We start from the raw sequence: 14,771 nt of genomic DNA, 5'->3' as shown, positions 1-14,771 counted from the left end.
CCGGCCGCCGTCGAACTTCCCGGACGTGGGAAGCGGTTACCGTATCCCAACATGTAGCATCCCATACAACGGCTTTACCATTATGTACGGGAACAAATGACATCCCGTCTGGTCGCCTGTTGCTTTCGCTTGCACATCCGCATCACTACTCGTACTGTTGATACTTTCAATATATATGGGTGCACATTTCAAGCACTGAAGGTACCTGTAATATAAGTGCTGCGACAAGAATTTTCCTGATAGGTCCTGGCGGTACCAGGGAATATAACTAAGTTAGCTAATCTGAATCTTAGTATCCGTCATTTTCCGGCACTGCAATGGAGGAGCTGCTGGAAAAGCACAATACGGTGTTGTTGGGCCATGGAAAACAATGCAAAACCCACCCGCACCTGAAGCCATACCGGTATTTTGCAAAGCGAGACCTGTCCTTTTCGCATTCCGCGAAGCGTCGGAGCGCGACCTAAACTGAATCGCCTAGTAGATACGGTAAACCTTACTGCGATGTATCGAACGAACTGGTCGGCTCCGTTGATGTCTTAAAGGAGCGTGTGGTGTGGAAGGGTCTTGTTCTGCAGCTGACTATGTGCTACTGTAGCTGAGTGGGCTTCTCCAATAGATTTCATAGCAACCATGTTAAATTGTTCATTTATCTGTATGGGTCATAACGAGAGTGGAAATTAATAAATATACGTGGTACGATTTATTTATATACACTGTACTGTGTACACCAACTTCTAAAAAGTCAAAAGCAGCTTGACCGGATTATTACTGCCTTCAACAGAAACAAGAAAAGGAGAGCAAGTTTAGAAACATGCAAGAAAACAAGAGTAGGAAAGCTAGATATCATTAGTCCCTTATACGGATTCCATTGATCGCATTGTAACAATTAGATATAAGATATTACTGCAGAAACTGATGTCTACACAATGCACAGCGCATATTATACAATGTACAGTACTGTTGTTGCTCATATAGAAATACCTAAGTTTTAACGTTTTAACCTTTTTACTAGCTAGAAAAATCTATCTCACCGTTGATGGGCAATTGGATTCTTTTGAGGGATGTTACTAAGGCTGCCGCGTTAACGCGGTTGCTACTGTCCATACAGAAGCATTTCTCAATTATTCCTGTAATATCTTGGTTTACGCAATGGGTAATAAGCGGCACGAAGCCATCCGCGATGTGAAACAAAATGCAGTTGTCCTTCATTTTATCGATGCGCAGTCGTTGCGCGGTGCCATGCCGATGCAGCCACTTCTCGGCATTTCCCGTATGACAATCGACCAAATCCAGCATAATACAGCCAAGACTCCAGATGTCCGTTTTGCGACCGGGTCGCGCGTCAACAGTATTATGGGCAACAAATGTCGCCGCCATTTCGGGGGAGGTGTAGCGTGCAGTGCCGTACAGACGAGTAATGTCTTTGGTCAGCGTCTGGCTATCTTGCATGAAAATTACGTCGTCGAGGTCACCGATATGCAGGCTATACGCATCGGAGCTTTTCGCACTCCGCTTCAGTAGTATGTTCGCCGGTTTCAGATCGCCGTGTATAATTCCGTTACTGTGCAAATAGTTCACACCCTCTGCTATCTGCTGGCTGAAATCAACGAGATTGCACAACGACAGCGTTTGAAATGACGAAGTTAAGCATGCAATCATGTCCGCCAGATCTCCGTCTAAAAGAAGACAGCGCGAATACAAATTTAATACATAATGCATTTACACGAGTCCCGAAACTTCCTCTAATCTATTCTGCTAACCCGGAAGATAATCCATCATCAGTTCAATCAGCATTCCTTTGGCAACTTGCTGCATCGTGATTTTGTAGTATCCAATAACGTTTTTATGCTTGAGCGATAACAGAGTAATCCACCTTCGCGCCATAGCCTGTTCGCCGGTAGTTGTTCCATTAATGTTCGGACCCGGGTTTATTTTGCCCCTTAAATAGAGTTCTTTTACTGCAACGTCATCCGGTCCACGAAAGTCCCCGCGGAATCGAATCTTTGCTTTGTACACAGTTCCGAAAGACCCGCAACCTATACGATCATGTTTCTGGTAACTGTAGATGCAGTTACTGCCAAATGACACCGCAGCACAAGTCGCGGCAGCAGCAGATTTAGAAACCAGCAAAATTTGGCTTTCTTTATATGAACACGACAGCGCGTAAGAAATGGCTACACATGTTGCAAATAAGTAAACACCGTAGCAGAAAAACGACCTATCCATGGCAGAATAAGAATGTGTAAGTTGAGTAGTCTTCGATAAAAGCGGTTGCCGAAGCTCAAGTTATTTAGGTGGAAGATGATAAAACAAGATGAACACCCATATTGACAAAATACGGTCATAGTCCAAGAGAGAATGGTAGTTCAGTACGGTGCATGATCAAAAACCATGACGTCTTACATACATTAGCCTAAAATTGCGGCGAAAGACTTCCCTTTCGAAGGATTCGTAAAAGTACGCCCGTGGAGATGCAGTATGTAAAGTTTAGAACGGCATTGAAATTTGGTTCTCCATCCCTTCAGCCGACCATAATTAAAATTTATTCACAATAAACTGCCGACAGCCAACAAGACAGTAAGCAACGTTAACTTTTCGGAGTATCATCCCTGCAATGTTGACGACAGCAGTGCTTGTCTGACTAGGAATTTGCGCTGACTATGGTAACGGCGGCGCACAGCCAATCTTTCCGACGCATGTGAAATTACACAAGCAAAGATTATAGTGAATCGAGCTAACTGAAATACCTAACTGAAAGTTGGAACTATAACCATTGGAACTGCAAGCTGGAATACGTATTGCCTTATCTTACACGACTTTTCATTGCACTGCATTCGTTACAAGGAGCGTCGGTGAACGCAAACATTTGGTATCTAATCGTTTCACGGTTTCACCCACCGATTATGAAAACGATTCAGCCGAGCTCGACGCTTTTACTGACCAACCTCTTGCCATTTGCCGGAACGGTTACTGTGTTTCAGTGCTTATTGCTTACTCTGCCACACACGGAAACTGCTCTGAATTTCTGTTTTTCCGTACATTCGCGGCGATGCGCACACTCTGTGCTGTAACTTGTGAGCATCGTTGTAGACCTGACGCCGAAGAGGGCAATACCCCGTGAATCCCGACAGAAGAGTTTACGCCTCATTCAACTTTCTACAAGCGACAGAAAGGTGAATGCTTTTTCATTGAACAACAACGCTCAATCCATCCACTTTCCTGTCTGCTACCTACCGTACATGGACGGAAGCGAAGATTTAAGATGCAGAACAAATCGGTACCTGCAGTGCATGCACCAAGCCATTCTCCCGAAATAAGGATTGCAAACGGGTTAAGTACTTAATTGTGCAATCCCAGCAGTTTATAAGAAAAACACTATAATTCCGAGGCATTAGCTAATGCGACTGTGTGCCGTGTGGTTTGCAGGCGGATATTAGTTTAAGCCGGTCATGGCATGCAGCCATGCACCACTCCTAAAATTCAGTTCAACTGCACACGTATTAGCAACTAACAAGTATCTGTAATCAAAATCGATGAAGCATAGATCGATCATATCACGCAACATGTTATTCAGTTCATGTGTGATCGTGGCAATTGGTACAAAACCCAGTAAACCTGGTGCAGTTGGCAAATTGTTGCAGTTTTCATTGCCGTCTGCTTCCTTCGGATAACGTATCACACTTCCAAGTGGTGCCTTGTTAAGTTAATTAAGCAAACTGTAACAAAATGTCTCGTGTTGTTTCATACCTGTGAGTTTTCCCAGAGAAACATTTACTTTCCTCCTGAGACAAAACTGTTGTCTACAACTGTATTTTCTCCCAGGTTTTCGGCTCTGCTGATAGCGGGATTTGCTGCTGCAACCTCCGAACCCCGGATTCCGGCAGAACCAAGCAAATCGATCAGGAAGCGACCAAGGCTGTCAATGCGGTGAGCCTTGTCCAAACAGCAACTGCGGTTTTATCTGTACAATCCGCAAACATCTCCGATTTTTAATAAAACAAAATCCGTCAACCCGCCTCTGTTACAAATTCTAGTTATAAGAAATCTCAAATTTGGGAAATTTCATGGAAAGTTATCTGTGTACTCTAGGTTTCCGAAGAATTAAGAAGCAAAGTTAAGATCAGCAGCGGTACCATTCTCGTTCCAGTGTCATACACGGTACAAATCGGCGTGGAAAACAGATATTTTGTTAAGGTAAAGGCCTGCATGATACTTCCTGCAAAAATGTCAAGGCAAACCATACATATTATAATATTATTATGTAATAGGCACTTCTGTAAGTTTTCCAATATTACCGTAGATCCGACTTGGAGCTGGTGAAAGCGCAAAGTACATCCACGCGAAGATCTACAAATTTCTAATGCAAAAGGACAAATACTCCTTGGAGAATACCAAGGAAGCTAGCGTAGCGGATCCCATTGTCTACTTTGAATAAACAACGGTCTGACGATTACCATGATTCTAATAAGTAATACAGCCGAATTTCTCTGATACTACCGTATATTTCCGAGATACTGTACCAGTATGCAACCAAAGGAACTGAGGTTATAAAGACGGGTTAAGCGACTCTTCGACGGTTTTTTATCTGTACTAACTACTCAGGTTCGAAGAAATATTTATTGTTCTAGGTATAGATTGCCGCACAAAACTGATAAATGTTGATATAATAATTATAACACCGAAGCATACGACACGATAGTACTCAGTAATACTCATAGAGTCACAGTCAGAGGTATGTATGTACTATGTACATAACTCGAAATTTGCGAATTGTTAAGCTACCAGTTTACCAGACGCCGCTTATTTCATTGTTTCAGTTTTAAGATGTCAATACAAAACAACCAGTCACAGATCCACTGCGTTTGTGCGTACAATGTAATGGAGGCCAGATGCAACTCTCACTTAGGATTGTCTCTCGCGAAACTTTTAATTAAAGTGATTCATCAGTACAGTATCATACTATGAACCCACAAGGAAGAAGTTCTTTTGTAAAAACTGATATTGCTTGGAGGAATTAGTGAGCCGGTTCTGCAATGAGCCACTCCTGCAGCTTTTGGCGACTTTCTCGTACAGAGTGCTAATGAGTTCTTTATAATCGGTTTAGTAATACTAATATGAGGTTATGTGTTCTTGTACAAGTGACATGTAATCCGAGAAAAGTTGTTGAGGTCGGCACTTTTTAAAGCATTCTTCATCAATTGCTTTGCACAGCGCATCAGACTGCCAGTAGCTGCACAGACTGAGGCAAAAAATGTATTGTGCTCTTTTATACATGTAAGTCAGTTCATACAAAAAATATCCACTATAGCTCCACTTATAACTAATGTGACAGTGTGTGCCAGTGTACGCGTTTTCTTCCAGCGTTTCCGCCCTACTGATTGCCGGATTTGCTGCTGCAACTTCCGAACCACATGCACCTGAAGTCACGGAAACAAAAAAAATTGATCAGGAAGCCAAAAAGGCTATGGACGCGGTGAGCGCTGTCAAAAAAATAAATTGGTTTTTTAGCAAAATTTTTTAGTTGTCTGCTTTTCGTAAACCCGTTTGTTAGATCCACTTGGAAATTATTTATATTACCTTCGTTGAAAACAAGCTGTGCAGGTCTCCCAGGAAATAAAGGTCAGGGCCAAGGTCAGTAACAGCACCGTTCTGAATCCAGTGTCGTATGCTAAAGAGAAGGATTACTTGGGCGTCGTATACCCCGTTTACATCGTCAAGGTAAAGGTCTGGCTGATACATACTCACAGCCACCGCACAAGCGTAATGTCGAATCGTATTAAAAAGTTTTCAGTTTGTATATTTCGACTAGATCCGACTGGGGGCTGGTCAACCCGAAAGATACGTCCATGCCCAAATCTACCATGGTATATTCGACGGCAAATACTATCTGGAGAGGGTGAAGGACGCTCACCGAGAAGATCCGTTCGCTTACATTTTCTGAACAAGTGTTTCGCCATCCACACTGCATACTGAAACAAGCAAGAGTGCAACATTTCGTTTTCGGCATACAGAAAACAGTGCTGACATCCATAATGCGACCAAGGAACTCAGTTTGTTAGAACCACCTTAACGCCATGTTTGAGCATAAATGCGATGTCAGTTATGTGGCAGTTGTTATTTTCTGTCTGTAGATCTAGAAGTTGAAACTCGATCAAAATCTTGAGCATCAGTTCTTTGGAAGACGTAATAACTAATGTTATCAGACGATACTAGCTAATATGAGTAACAGTGGCCTTGAACCGGTACTGTTGCCGGTTACAACATCTAGCCCCTCCTGCATTTCTTTCAGCCTGTACACATGTCAATAAGTAATTAATAATTGGTTCTGCTTTATGAGGTTACGCATTCCTTTATATAAGTGAGAGAAAACCGAGAAAATTTTGGTGAGTTTGGCAGTCTGCGTCGGCATTTTCATAGCCAACAATCGTGCACAACGGGCTGCCAACAGCTGCTTTACAAGTTACATATACAGACTGTGGCACATAATGTCTCGCTTTCTGTTATATCGGTAAGATTCATATGAAACTTTTTTTTCGTTATATTGCCCTTTTCCCTTATCTTTCCCATAATTTTCCGGCAGCTGTATTTTCTTTCAGCGCTTCGGCTTTACGATTAATTGGATATGTTGCTTGAAGTTCCGAACCGCGTCCACCGACAGTCGCGAGAACCGAAGATGCTGAATGCTGAGTCGCTGACGAGGAAGCGAAACGTGCTGTTAACGCGGTTAACTTTACTAATTACAATTTCCTCCTAAATCCGAAAATTGTCCGCGGGATGCCAAACTCTACAACCACTTCTCCTGCAATATATTTGTGTAACCATCGTAAAAAACAAGTTGCGTAGGTTTCTGAGGAAATAAAGGCCAAGGTCATCAGCGGCAGCGTTCTCGATCCGGATTCGTACGCCAAAAGAACAGATATCACTGGGAAAATCGTTCCAAAATACTTCGTCAAGGCAAAACGCTGCAAGATACTAACTGTAGAAGCATAGTGCCCAACCGAATTTTGTATCGGTGCCTGGGTTGATTTTCTAATTGTAGCTCTGGCTGGCAACTGCTCTACGGTATCTACTGTCTAGGAAGGTATCTGTACATCCACGCCAAGATCCGCCGGCATGACGACGGCACATACAGTTTACTACGTATCAGGAACGCTAGCGAAGACGATCCCATTACCCACCTTTGAATAATCGGCCGTTTTAATTACCGTCCACACTGTTTACTTTCGCAATGCACATGGCATAGTACCGAATTCTTTCTCTTGCGTTAAAAACTCCAGTATTGATGATATACGACCACTGAACCACATTAAAGTGGTATTTGTGGCACAATGCCAATTCTTTGGCAGTTTCATGCATTTGCGTTAGTTTTTTTATATTCTTCTCGTGTTCTAAGCACACTCTAACAATAGCAGTACTTCCTATGATTTTACCTTTACCTTAGAACTTGATACCTTTGAAAAAAAGTTTGAAAAACTACTGGTACCGAAACGGCATTTGTATCTTAATATAACGCATCATCTCAGCACCGCTCAATCAAACACCCACGTAACCACGTCGCACTGCAAAGCACGGGTTCCTTTACCTGCGGCAAGAAAATTACGCAGTGAAATTATAACATGTTAGTCAACGCTTTAGATTCCCGATTCGCCAACCAGTTTAATGTTGCTGAAACACGGTAAACTGAAGATACCGTAGCAGGTATCTGTTACCATTGAACCTCAAGTTTCTAGCTGCTCTGTAGTCTGTATATTTTGCTTAGGTATTTGTGCAATATCGGCAAACTACGCAAAAAAACTTCGAATGGAATCGTTGCCTAAAAGAACCAGCATGGTGATTAAAAGGAGTCGTCCGATTATCGTAAATAACGTATCATATATGTACGATCATATAAGTATTCCTCCATTTCGGCTTCGCCCGTCATGGACAACGTCCGCGCCGCTATATGAGCGATGGCATTCAACGAACTAGAAGCATGACTAACGTACGCTGATATTTCTGGCGCGGTCGCTTCATCCATACTTTACCCCTACTTACGTATATGAATACGGCGAGAGGACAACATGGAAGCTAGTTTTCTGTTTTCCGTAACATCTGAACATAAAATTTCAAACTTCTCAGACCACTGGTGGCTGTAGCAATGGGAATGGTCTCCATAAAGTTTTGTCCTTGCTAGCGCTACCGAAATCCGCCATAGTACGAGTAACTTAAGCGATGTACCGAACGGCTAAGGTCGAATTAAAGACCGTCTAATGCTACTAAAGCTTGAACGTTGCACTGTATTTTCACAATATTACTGTAATGATCATCCCTGCCCATTAGCATAAGGTCTTCTAAAGGAACTTCTCCACCTACTTTTTGATTACACAATTGCACGGTAAGCACTTGATTTGCATCCGCTCAAACCATCTCTTATTGTCCTTAGACGATGGACTGTGTCGAATGGCTTGTATCTTAATTATTTCGAACTGATGTTCGTACTGTTTTCGTGACTTCCTTTCTTCAATGGATACTTGCAGATACATCCGTAATCTCAGCTAACGTCGACCTATTTACCATTAATTTTCTTCACTGCCCAGCCTTATAAACGATCGATTACTCTCAGCTCAAAGTGCTCAATACCTAAGCAAATCATGTTACTTACTTATTTAAATTTAGAGGCACTGCAATACATATTAAGGAAAATACAGAATACGGAACGCACTGGCGCCTGATTTGTGCAATAACGGCAAACTACGCAAAAAAACGCAGTAATGCGGCAAACCTAAGACTAGGGAAGCTTAACTTTTTACGAAGAACAATTGTATTATTACTGAATACAAAGTGTCCTGGGCAACTACAAACGGAAAATACATTTTTCTAAGTAAATTTCTCACGATTGTTTACGAGATTGCACGAGTTGCACGATTGTTTACGAGTTTACGATTGCAGATTGTTTACGAGTTGCACAATTACGTACTGTACAATAAAAATCGAAAAACACATAAGTATTAATAGACGTATTCTTTTTAATGTAGTGTATTATAGTGCAAGTACTCCAACTAGTTTTTACAGTACTTAATTACAATACGTAATTATGTACTTATTTGCCTGACAACCACATAAAGGTCAATGCAAGCACTCATTGAAGCACATAAATACCCTAGTCATAAATTTGAGATTAAAAGTTTTTAGCTTACATTAGTATCGTGCTTGTTATTTCTCAGCCACACAAAAAAACCTCTATAGTGCTTTTTTTTTCTTAACCACATCAAGGCGAAGGAACATTTTGTACTGGCGGCAGTCTTACAGTAATTAAAGAAGGAAATACAGCACGTACAACTTACCATAATTAGGAACATAAAAAATTATTATACGTGCACTGAATGTGACATTGGGCACATACAATAGACTAAAGACAAAAAATTAATTATTATAAGCTAAGACAGTGCCATATTATAATACGAGTAGTACTTAGCTACAACACTGTAGTCCCAAGTAGTATTTTTTATTGGAAATGTGCGTTCGCTATAGACTAAAACGTTTTTAAGGAAATTGTAGTATCTTCTGAGAACTTGCAATAATAACGACAGCAAAACCTGCAGTTTCCAGTTACGATCACCAAAAATGGCGTTGGCGATGGGCTTGTAAGTTCAGAGTCGAGGAAGGGTCTCTTGTGTGTGCATACATTGTTATGGTGTGAATGTTGACCTTTCCCTTACTCACTGCTGTATGAGTTAATTAATGCTGTCTGGGCAGTGTACTGGCGGTGATGGTGGGAGTGGGTTCGTCTTTGGCATTTCCCTATGCCCGTCCGTTGCCCGTGCCCCCGCCGTTCCCCTACAATCGCCCGTTACCCGTGCCCCCATCCCCACCCTCCCCTTTTAACCGTCCGCTGATACCCCCCACGGGCTGGATGGGGGGATATCCAGGACCAGGAGGATTTATGCAAGGACCACTAGCCACAGGTGGTCTGTCTGTTCAGAAAGAGGCCGATGAAACCGTTCAGAAGGCCGTAGATGCAGTAAGTACAAGTCCACCTAATGGGGCGTAAATTACAGTATACAGCAGTTTTCGAAGAAATACTTTTTACGATGTAATATGGCGCCAAAGTAATCTAATTTTTGCAAGGATAAACAAGCTTTAATTTTTACGGCAATAGCTTTGGCAGGTATTTTTATAAGCGTACGGTTACATTCTTTTTTTTGTAAGTTTGTGTAGCGATTGCTGTTAATCTCCATTTGTACGCTTGAATTCGCGCCTGCTATAGTGCACGGTATGTTAGCTGGTCTGAATAAAATAATTTACAAATGGTGCGCCAATCAGGTGGCCGATCAAATTAAGAAGGCGACCGGCAGCACGGATAACCGTTTCATTGCGGTGGAATACCGTACAGGTGTCGTCGCTGGACTTAACTACTTTGTGAAGGTATGTAGTACTAGTATATACCATATACAGATATGTCGGACAAATTGGCAGAATCATGACCTCAACGGAAAATGTAATATACGGGTTGCGTTTTCATGAGTAGGTCCGTTGGGGAGCAAAAAACCTCGATCGCTACTATCATGTGGCCATCTTTCAAGACCTAAAGGGAAACTTTACGTTGACCAATGTGAAAGACGCCAGTCAACACAGTCCAATTATGATGATGTAACAAGGTCATCAGCAGAACGAGGTAGAGCGGAACGCAGAGACCAGACGATCCGCATCTTAAAAAAAATCGCTAACTGTATTTTTAACTCCTTTAAAGCATAGGACTGGTTTCATGCTATTATTACATAAGTCTATGACATGTCACATGGCCCATAAATACAAAACCTTGTTATGTAATGCCTTGATTGGCAATTTGGCTCTTCAGGAGATGGCTGACATTGCAAGAGACAATTACTTATGCAAAAATTATGTCCTTGGAGAACCTGCTAACTGAATAATTATCTACCGACCGGAAGCGTAAACCAGTGAAAACGGCATCCCTGTGCCGGTTTTCTGACTTTTCTCGAGTGTTGTTAACTCAATACTTGTACGGAACGTCACAGAGAATAGAGAGGCGATAGCGCATTCTAAAAAGGTCACCAGAGTGTGGTTTTTTCACAGTCTGAAGATCTTATTAAGTATCTTAAAAATCTCAAAATCGCGCAGTCAGCAGCATAATAATTGTTATTTTGTAATTTGGTCAGTTGCCACCAATTACCATCCAGAGATAGCTAATTAACATCTAATAGGCGCTTAGAAAAACGTAATTGGATCCCCTCCACCACTCTCTCTGATGCTCACCAGACTGTATTTGCCCTTAAGATCCATAAAAATCTTAGCGTGGATGAAGCGTCCGATGGGGGGTCCCAGCATGATCTAAGCGGGAAATAAAAATAGTGGCGCGTGAAACACTTTTGACAGTCCGAGTATTGGGATCAGAATCAATATGTTGCAGGTTTACCTTGACGAAGTAGTTAATGCCGGCAACGGTTTGTGTTGCGTATCCGGCCGTAAGGAGCGTGGTGCCGCTAGGGACTTTAGCTTTGGCTTTTATTTGGCTGGAAACCTACATTTGGTTTGTATTTCGAGGTTGTATAACAGTATTGTACAGGCAGTACAGGTAAATGCGAATAGCGTCGAACGCGAGGTTGCAAATATAATAATCATGGAAAAAGTGTTGTTTTTACAGATAAAACGTTACGTTTTCATAATGTCAGTGCTATGATTCAGATTGTTCCGAAACAGAAGCGACTGCATAGTATCTATCTGATGGTGAGTTATGTATTTCTGAAGTGCTTACTGCATTGACGGCTTCCTCCACTTCAGGATCGACTAATTTGGTTTTGCTGAGTCCGCCATTCACCTCGGGTGCTGCGGCAGCTAATCCAGCAATAAGTAGTGTCGAAATGCTGGAAAGGTACGCACATGGTACACCCGCGTAAAAGGTGACTGTTACGGAGCATTAAACACCATGAAGAACTTACAGGTATAAAAGGGCACGAGACATGTTGCAAAACTGGGGGGGCAGCTTCAGTACAGCTGCTGGAAGTTTTGTGTGTACGCCGTGAAAGCTTGTCAATGTCAGTGCGATATTAGCTTTACTTTTACAGTGAAACAGTCTAATTGACCAATATTGTGCGGCTTATATATAGACGCGCCCAAATTGAATTACACTGTCTCGATTAATTTTATGCAGAGTCAGTATAATGGCACCACATATAGATTTATGATGGCTATAAACCGGTACCACGATACAAATGCAAATTAAAACGTCTCTGCAAGGACTTGGCATAGTCAAATTTAACACAAATAATTAAGCAGTTCTGTTCCTATCAGCTTTATTTTTCTGATTAACTTAAGCGATGGTACGATGGTTTAAATAATTATAGTGTTATTTGCTTGGGTCAGTCAATCTGGCTCGTTTCAAGTCGACAAAACAGTTCGTACTTACCGTAACTGAACGAAGCTGCGCACTAAAAACCTTTGTGCAGTACAATACATCATTATATTCTGTTTCTATAAAGTAAAGATGAATAATATTTAATATCTGGTGTTTGGTTAAATGCCTAATACCATCAGCACACGCCGATATACAGAGTACTCGACGATGACACCACTTGACGATCGCTAGGAGGGTTTGACTCACAATTTTTGCTGGCCAATAAAAAAACTTGTTATCCACTGGCTTCTAGACTAAAACCATTATGCTAAATTTAATGTAAACAAGGCTGTAAATATAGCTCATTGTTAATATCGCACACGTTAAGCACGTGCAATATTTGGAATCTGCTTATAGTCTGCACGATGATTAATCCCCGTCAACCGGAAGCGTAAATCAATCAAATTGCCGTTTATGTGCCAATATTTTCTCGCAATTGTTTTTTGCATTTATTAATGTTCTTAGTTTGATGATTGCCATTGACGTGCATTTAAATTCTTTTTGCATTTCCTAATTTGGTTGATGCATTTAAATTCTTTTTGCTGTTCTTTTTTCAGCTTTAATTTATGTTCCGGTTGGACCCTTTAGAAAGTCGACATTAATTACATAGATGCACGGAGTTTACACCCAAAAACTTGCACCGTATTCGTCTCGAGTAGTACTTTGGTTCGTGCGAAATTAGGATCTTGAGAATGAACGTCAGAGAGTGAACATCGGCATTATAATTGTTAAGGACAGAACTTGTCAATTAGCAATGAGTAATAACGGTAGCTCAAAAGAATGTGATCGGATCCGGTCCATTAGCGTCTTTAATGCTGACCAGTGTGTATTTGCCCTTGAGATCCCAGAAAATCTTAGCGTGAATGTACTGTCCGCCTTGACCAGCTCCGAGTCTTATCTAAATAAATAAATGAACATAGACGTGAGCGTTAAATGCTCCCCGTACTTATGCTGGTTGTGTAATAACATCAAGGGTTTACCTTGACGAAGTAGTTAGTGCCGGCAACGGTTTGCTTGGAGTATAACACCGGAATGAGGATGGTATTGCTGCTGACCCTAGCTTTGGAAATAATTTGGCGGGAAACCTATATACAGTCGCAATCCACAATTAATTAAAAAACGATCGCCAACATATTGTCGTAGCTTTGATTAAGAGTAATAGTGTCGAAGGGAAAGCGGCTGCGCCAGTGCTTATTGCTGATCGATACAGTAGCCATTTCGTTCGCACTTACCGCGTTGACGGCGTCCTTCACTTCCTTATCGGCTTCCTTGGGTTTTCCGAGTCCGCCTTTCGGTTCGAGTGCTGCAGCGAATCCAACCACCAGCAAGGCCGAAACGCTGAAAGCACGGACAGTCATGTCACATAAAGTACATAATGATTGTTTCAAATAAAAATAAAAATCCAAATATGCATTTCAGTGACTTACAGGTATAAAAGGGCACGAGACATTTTGCCAAAGTCGGTTGGTTAAAAACGCAGCTGCTGGTAGCTTGATTTGCTGTGCAGTATAACAAACACTCGAACTTATCAAAGCCGTCTGGAATATCCTGCGACTTATATAGAAACTCCAAAATCCATATTATATACTGTAGCAATTACTAATTCTGTATCAAGTTGAAAATAGTTTCAGGGCTTTTGTACAAACTGAATTTGGTTGGTACCGGTTTTGCGCTATCATCAATCATTGTGGTACAGATATTAATTACCCTGTCGACTCTGAATATTTGTTACAGATACATTTATTTTACACAGAAGATTCAAGAACCGATCGACTGGTATTCGTAGCTGCGAAATCAGTACAGTACTTTTTGTAGGAGCACGTGTGAGTATCGAATATTTTACATATTGCTGCTTATTTTTTTAATTTTTTTATTTATGTATACTTTTATTCTCATGTATTTCTTAATTTGCGTTTTATTACGCGCTTGTACTTTTAAGCCGCCCGATTTCGTTAAATTCTTAAGTAATTGACAAAAATAACTTAATCATATATTATTATTATTTTTTATATCGCTTTTTGTAAGTGCACATATGCGTATGTTAATGTGAATAACCCAATAAAAATCCTCGCACATGAATATTTTTACATTGCTGCGTAGGCGTGGCTGAACGCAGTCCGGCAGTCGTGAATAAGAAATTAATTAAGTATCTATTACTTATCGTTAATTAATTTTTATGTGTGCGAGAACATATGCACTGGTATAAGTGCTAATTAATTACCAGTTAGTAAAATTTAATTATGTCCCAGTTCATGACGTGATGCTATCGGCAATTAGCTATAGTAGCCGCTGTGTAATCATGAAAAAAACGCCGAAGTCACTATCGTGTTGAAATCCGTTTAGGAATTCTAATAACTTTTTGCAACATGATGCGTCTGCA

General features: G+C 41.2%; 5 protein-coding genes and 1 long non-coding RNA gene across 7 annotated transcripts; 3 read left to right on the top strand and 3 right to left on the bottom strand.

Moving 5' to 3' along the window:
- Positions 1 to 693: 693 nt before the first annotated feature.
- Positions 694 to 3,953, bottom strand: LOC129601597 (mitogen-activated protein kinase kinase kinase 3-like). 2 transcript variants are annotated; one of them, XM_055500440.1, is made up of 3 exons: positions 3,748 to 3,953; positions 1,761 to 2,036; positions 694 to 1,676 (listed from the first exon to the last, which is right to left on the bottom strand). In XM_055500440.1, exons 2-3 carry the CDS (start codon positions 1,882 to 1,884, stop codon positions 1,009 to 1,011), a joined length of 792 nt encoding a protein of 263 aa, XP_055356415.1. In that variant the 5' UTR covers positions 1,885 to 2,036; positions 3,748 to 3,953; the 3' UTR covers positions 694 to 1,008. The 2 variants fall into 2 exon arrangements, with proteins under 2 accessions (XP_055356415.1, XP_055356414.1); XM_055500439.1 differs by lacking the exon at positions 3,748 to 3,953 and having other exon boundaries at positions 1,761 to 2,789.
- On the top strand, positions 2,440 to 4,619 carry LOC129601600 (uncharacterized). Its single transcript, XR_008692257.1, has 6 exons — positions 2,440 to 2,577; positions 2,646 to 3,330; positions 3,427 to 3,749; positions 3,823 to 3,927; positions 4,090 to 4,194; positions 4,301 to 4,619. It is a non-coding gene; the product is annotated as an uncharacterized LOC129601600 (long non-coding RNA).
- Positions 4,620 to 4,979: 360 nt separating this feature from the next.
- On the top strand, positions 4,980 to 6,140 carry LOC129601599 (uncharacterized). Its single transcript, XM_055500441.1, has 4 exons — positions 4,980 to 5,274; positions 5,362 to 5,473; positions 5,602 to 5,718; positions 5,810 to 6,140. The coding sequence occupies exons 1-4, from the start codon at positions 5,252 to 5,254 to the stop codon at positions 5,939 to 5,941; spliced, it is 384 nt and encodes a 127-aa protein (XP_055356416.1). The 5' UTR covers positions 4,980 to 5,251; the 3' UTR covers positions 5,942 to 6,140.
- Positions 6,141 to 9,386: 3,246 nt separating this feature from the next.
- LOC129601606 (uncharacterized) lies at positions 9,387 to 10,955 on the top strand. Its single transcript, XM_055500458.1, has 5 exons — positions 9,387 to 9,623; positions 9,736 to 10,000; positions 10,303 to 10,404; positions 10,508 to 10,654; positions 10,838 to 10,955. Exons 1-4 carry the CDS (start codon positions 9,604 to 9,606, stop codon positions 10,631 to 10,633), a joined length of 513 nt encoding a protein of 170 aa, XP_055356433.1. The 5' UTR covers positions 9,387 to 9,603; the 3' UTR covers positions 10,634 to 10,654; positions 10,838 to 10,955.
- Positions 10,956 to 11,118: 163 nt separating this feature from the next.
- Positions 11,119 to 12,096, bottom strand: LOC129601607 (cystatin-A-like). Its single transcript, XM_055500459.1, has 4 exons — positions 11,937 to 12,096; positions 11,753 to 11,861; positions 11,414 to 11,518; positions 11,119 to 11,328 (listed from the first exon to the last, which is right to left on the bottom strand). The coding sequence occupies exons 1-4, from the start codon at positions 11,957 to 11,959 to the stop codon at positions 11,206 to 11,208; spliced, it is 360 nt and encodes a 119-aa protein (XP_055356434.1). The 5' UTR covers positions 11,960 to 12,096; the 3' UTR covers positions 11,119 to 11,205.
- An 828-nt stretch (positions 12,097 to 12,924) lies between these two features.
- LOC129601614 (cystatin-A2-like) lies at positions 12,925 to 13,965 on the bottom strand. The gene is made up of 4 exons (XM_055500476.1): positions 13,819 to 13,965; positions 13,624 to 13,729; positions 13,372 to 13,476; positions 12,925 to 13,289 (listed from the first exon to the last, which is right to left on the bottom strand). Exons 1-4 carry the CDS (start codon positions 13,839 to 13,841, stop codon positions 13,164 to 13,166), a joined length of 360 nt encoding a protein of 119 aa, XP_055356451.1. The 5' UTR covers positions 13,842 to 13,965; the 3' UTR covers positions 12,925 to 13,163.
- Positions 13,966 to 14,771: the final 806 nt, after the last annotated feature.

This window comes from Paramacrobiotus metropolitanus, unplaced genomic scaffold (assembly GCF_019649055.1).
Source record: "Paramacrobiotus metropolitanus isolate TYO unplaced genomic scaffold, Prichtersi_v1.0 Parri_scaffold0000254, whole genome shotgun sequence".
In the NCBI taxonomy this organism is placed as follows: Eukaryota; Metazoa; Tardigrada; class Eutardigrada; order Parachela; family Macrobiotidae; genus Paramacrobiotus; species Paramacrobiotus metropolitanus.
This window is presented reverse-complemented; position numbering and strand designations above follow the sequence as displayed.

Bases quoted from the DNA above. Each gene is read 5' to 3' on its own strand.
- LOC129601597 (XM_055500439.1), bottom strand. From the start codon at position 2,226: ATGGATAGGTCGTTTTTCTGCTACGGTGTTTACTTATTTGCAACATGT. The intron at 1,677-1,760 runs GTTAGCAGAATA...GTCTTCTTTTAG, and splicing joins GATGATGGATTATCTTCCGG to ACGGAGATCTGGCGGACATG.
- LOC129601614 (XM_055500476.1), bottom strand. From the start codon at position 13,841: ATGTCTCGTGCCCTTTTATACCT. The intron at 13,730-13,818 runs GTAAGTCACTGA...CCGTGCTTTCAG, and splicing joins TCTCGTGCCCTTTTATACCT to CGTTTCGGCCTTGCTGGTGG. The intron at 13,477-13,623 runs GTAAGTGCGAAC...GACTGTATATAG, and splicing joins TGAAGGACGCCGTCAACGCG to GTTTCCCGCCAAATTATTTC.
- LOC129601606 (XM_055500458.1), top strand. From the start codon at position 9,604: ATGGCGTTGGCGATGGGCTT. The intron at 9,624-9,735 runs GTAAGTTCAGAG...CTGTCTGGGCAG, and splicing joins ATGGCGTTGGCGATGGGCTT to TGTACTGGCGGTGATGGTGG. The intron at 10,001-10,302 runs GTAAGTACAAGT...TGCGCCAATCAG, and splicing joins TTCAGAAGGCCGTAGATGCA to GTGGCCGATCAAATTAAGAA.
- LOC129601607 (XM_055500459.1), bottom strand. From the start codon at position 11,959: ATGTCTCGTGCCCTTTTATACCT. The intron at 11,862-11,936 runs GTAAGTTCTTCA...GTACCTTTCCAG, and splicing joins TCTCGTGCCCTTTTATACCT to CATTTCGACACTACTTATTG. The intron at 11,519-11,752 runs GTAAGCACTTCA...AACCAAATGTAG, and splicing joins TGGAGGAAGCCGTCAATGCA to GTTTCCAGCCAAATAAAAGC.
- LOC129601599 (XM_055500441.1), top strand. From the start codon at position 5,252: ATGTATTGTGCTCTTTTATACAT. The intron at 5,275-5,361 runs GTAAGTCAGTTC...GTTTTCTTCCAG, and splicing joins TATTGTGCTCTTTTATACAT to CGTTTCCGCCCTACTGATTG. The intron at 5,474-5,601 runs GTGAGCGCTGTC...CAAGCTGTGCAG, and splicing joins CCAAAAAGGCTATGGACGCG to GTCTCCCAGGAAATAAAGGT.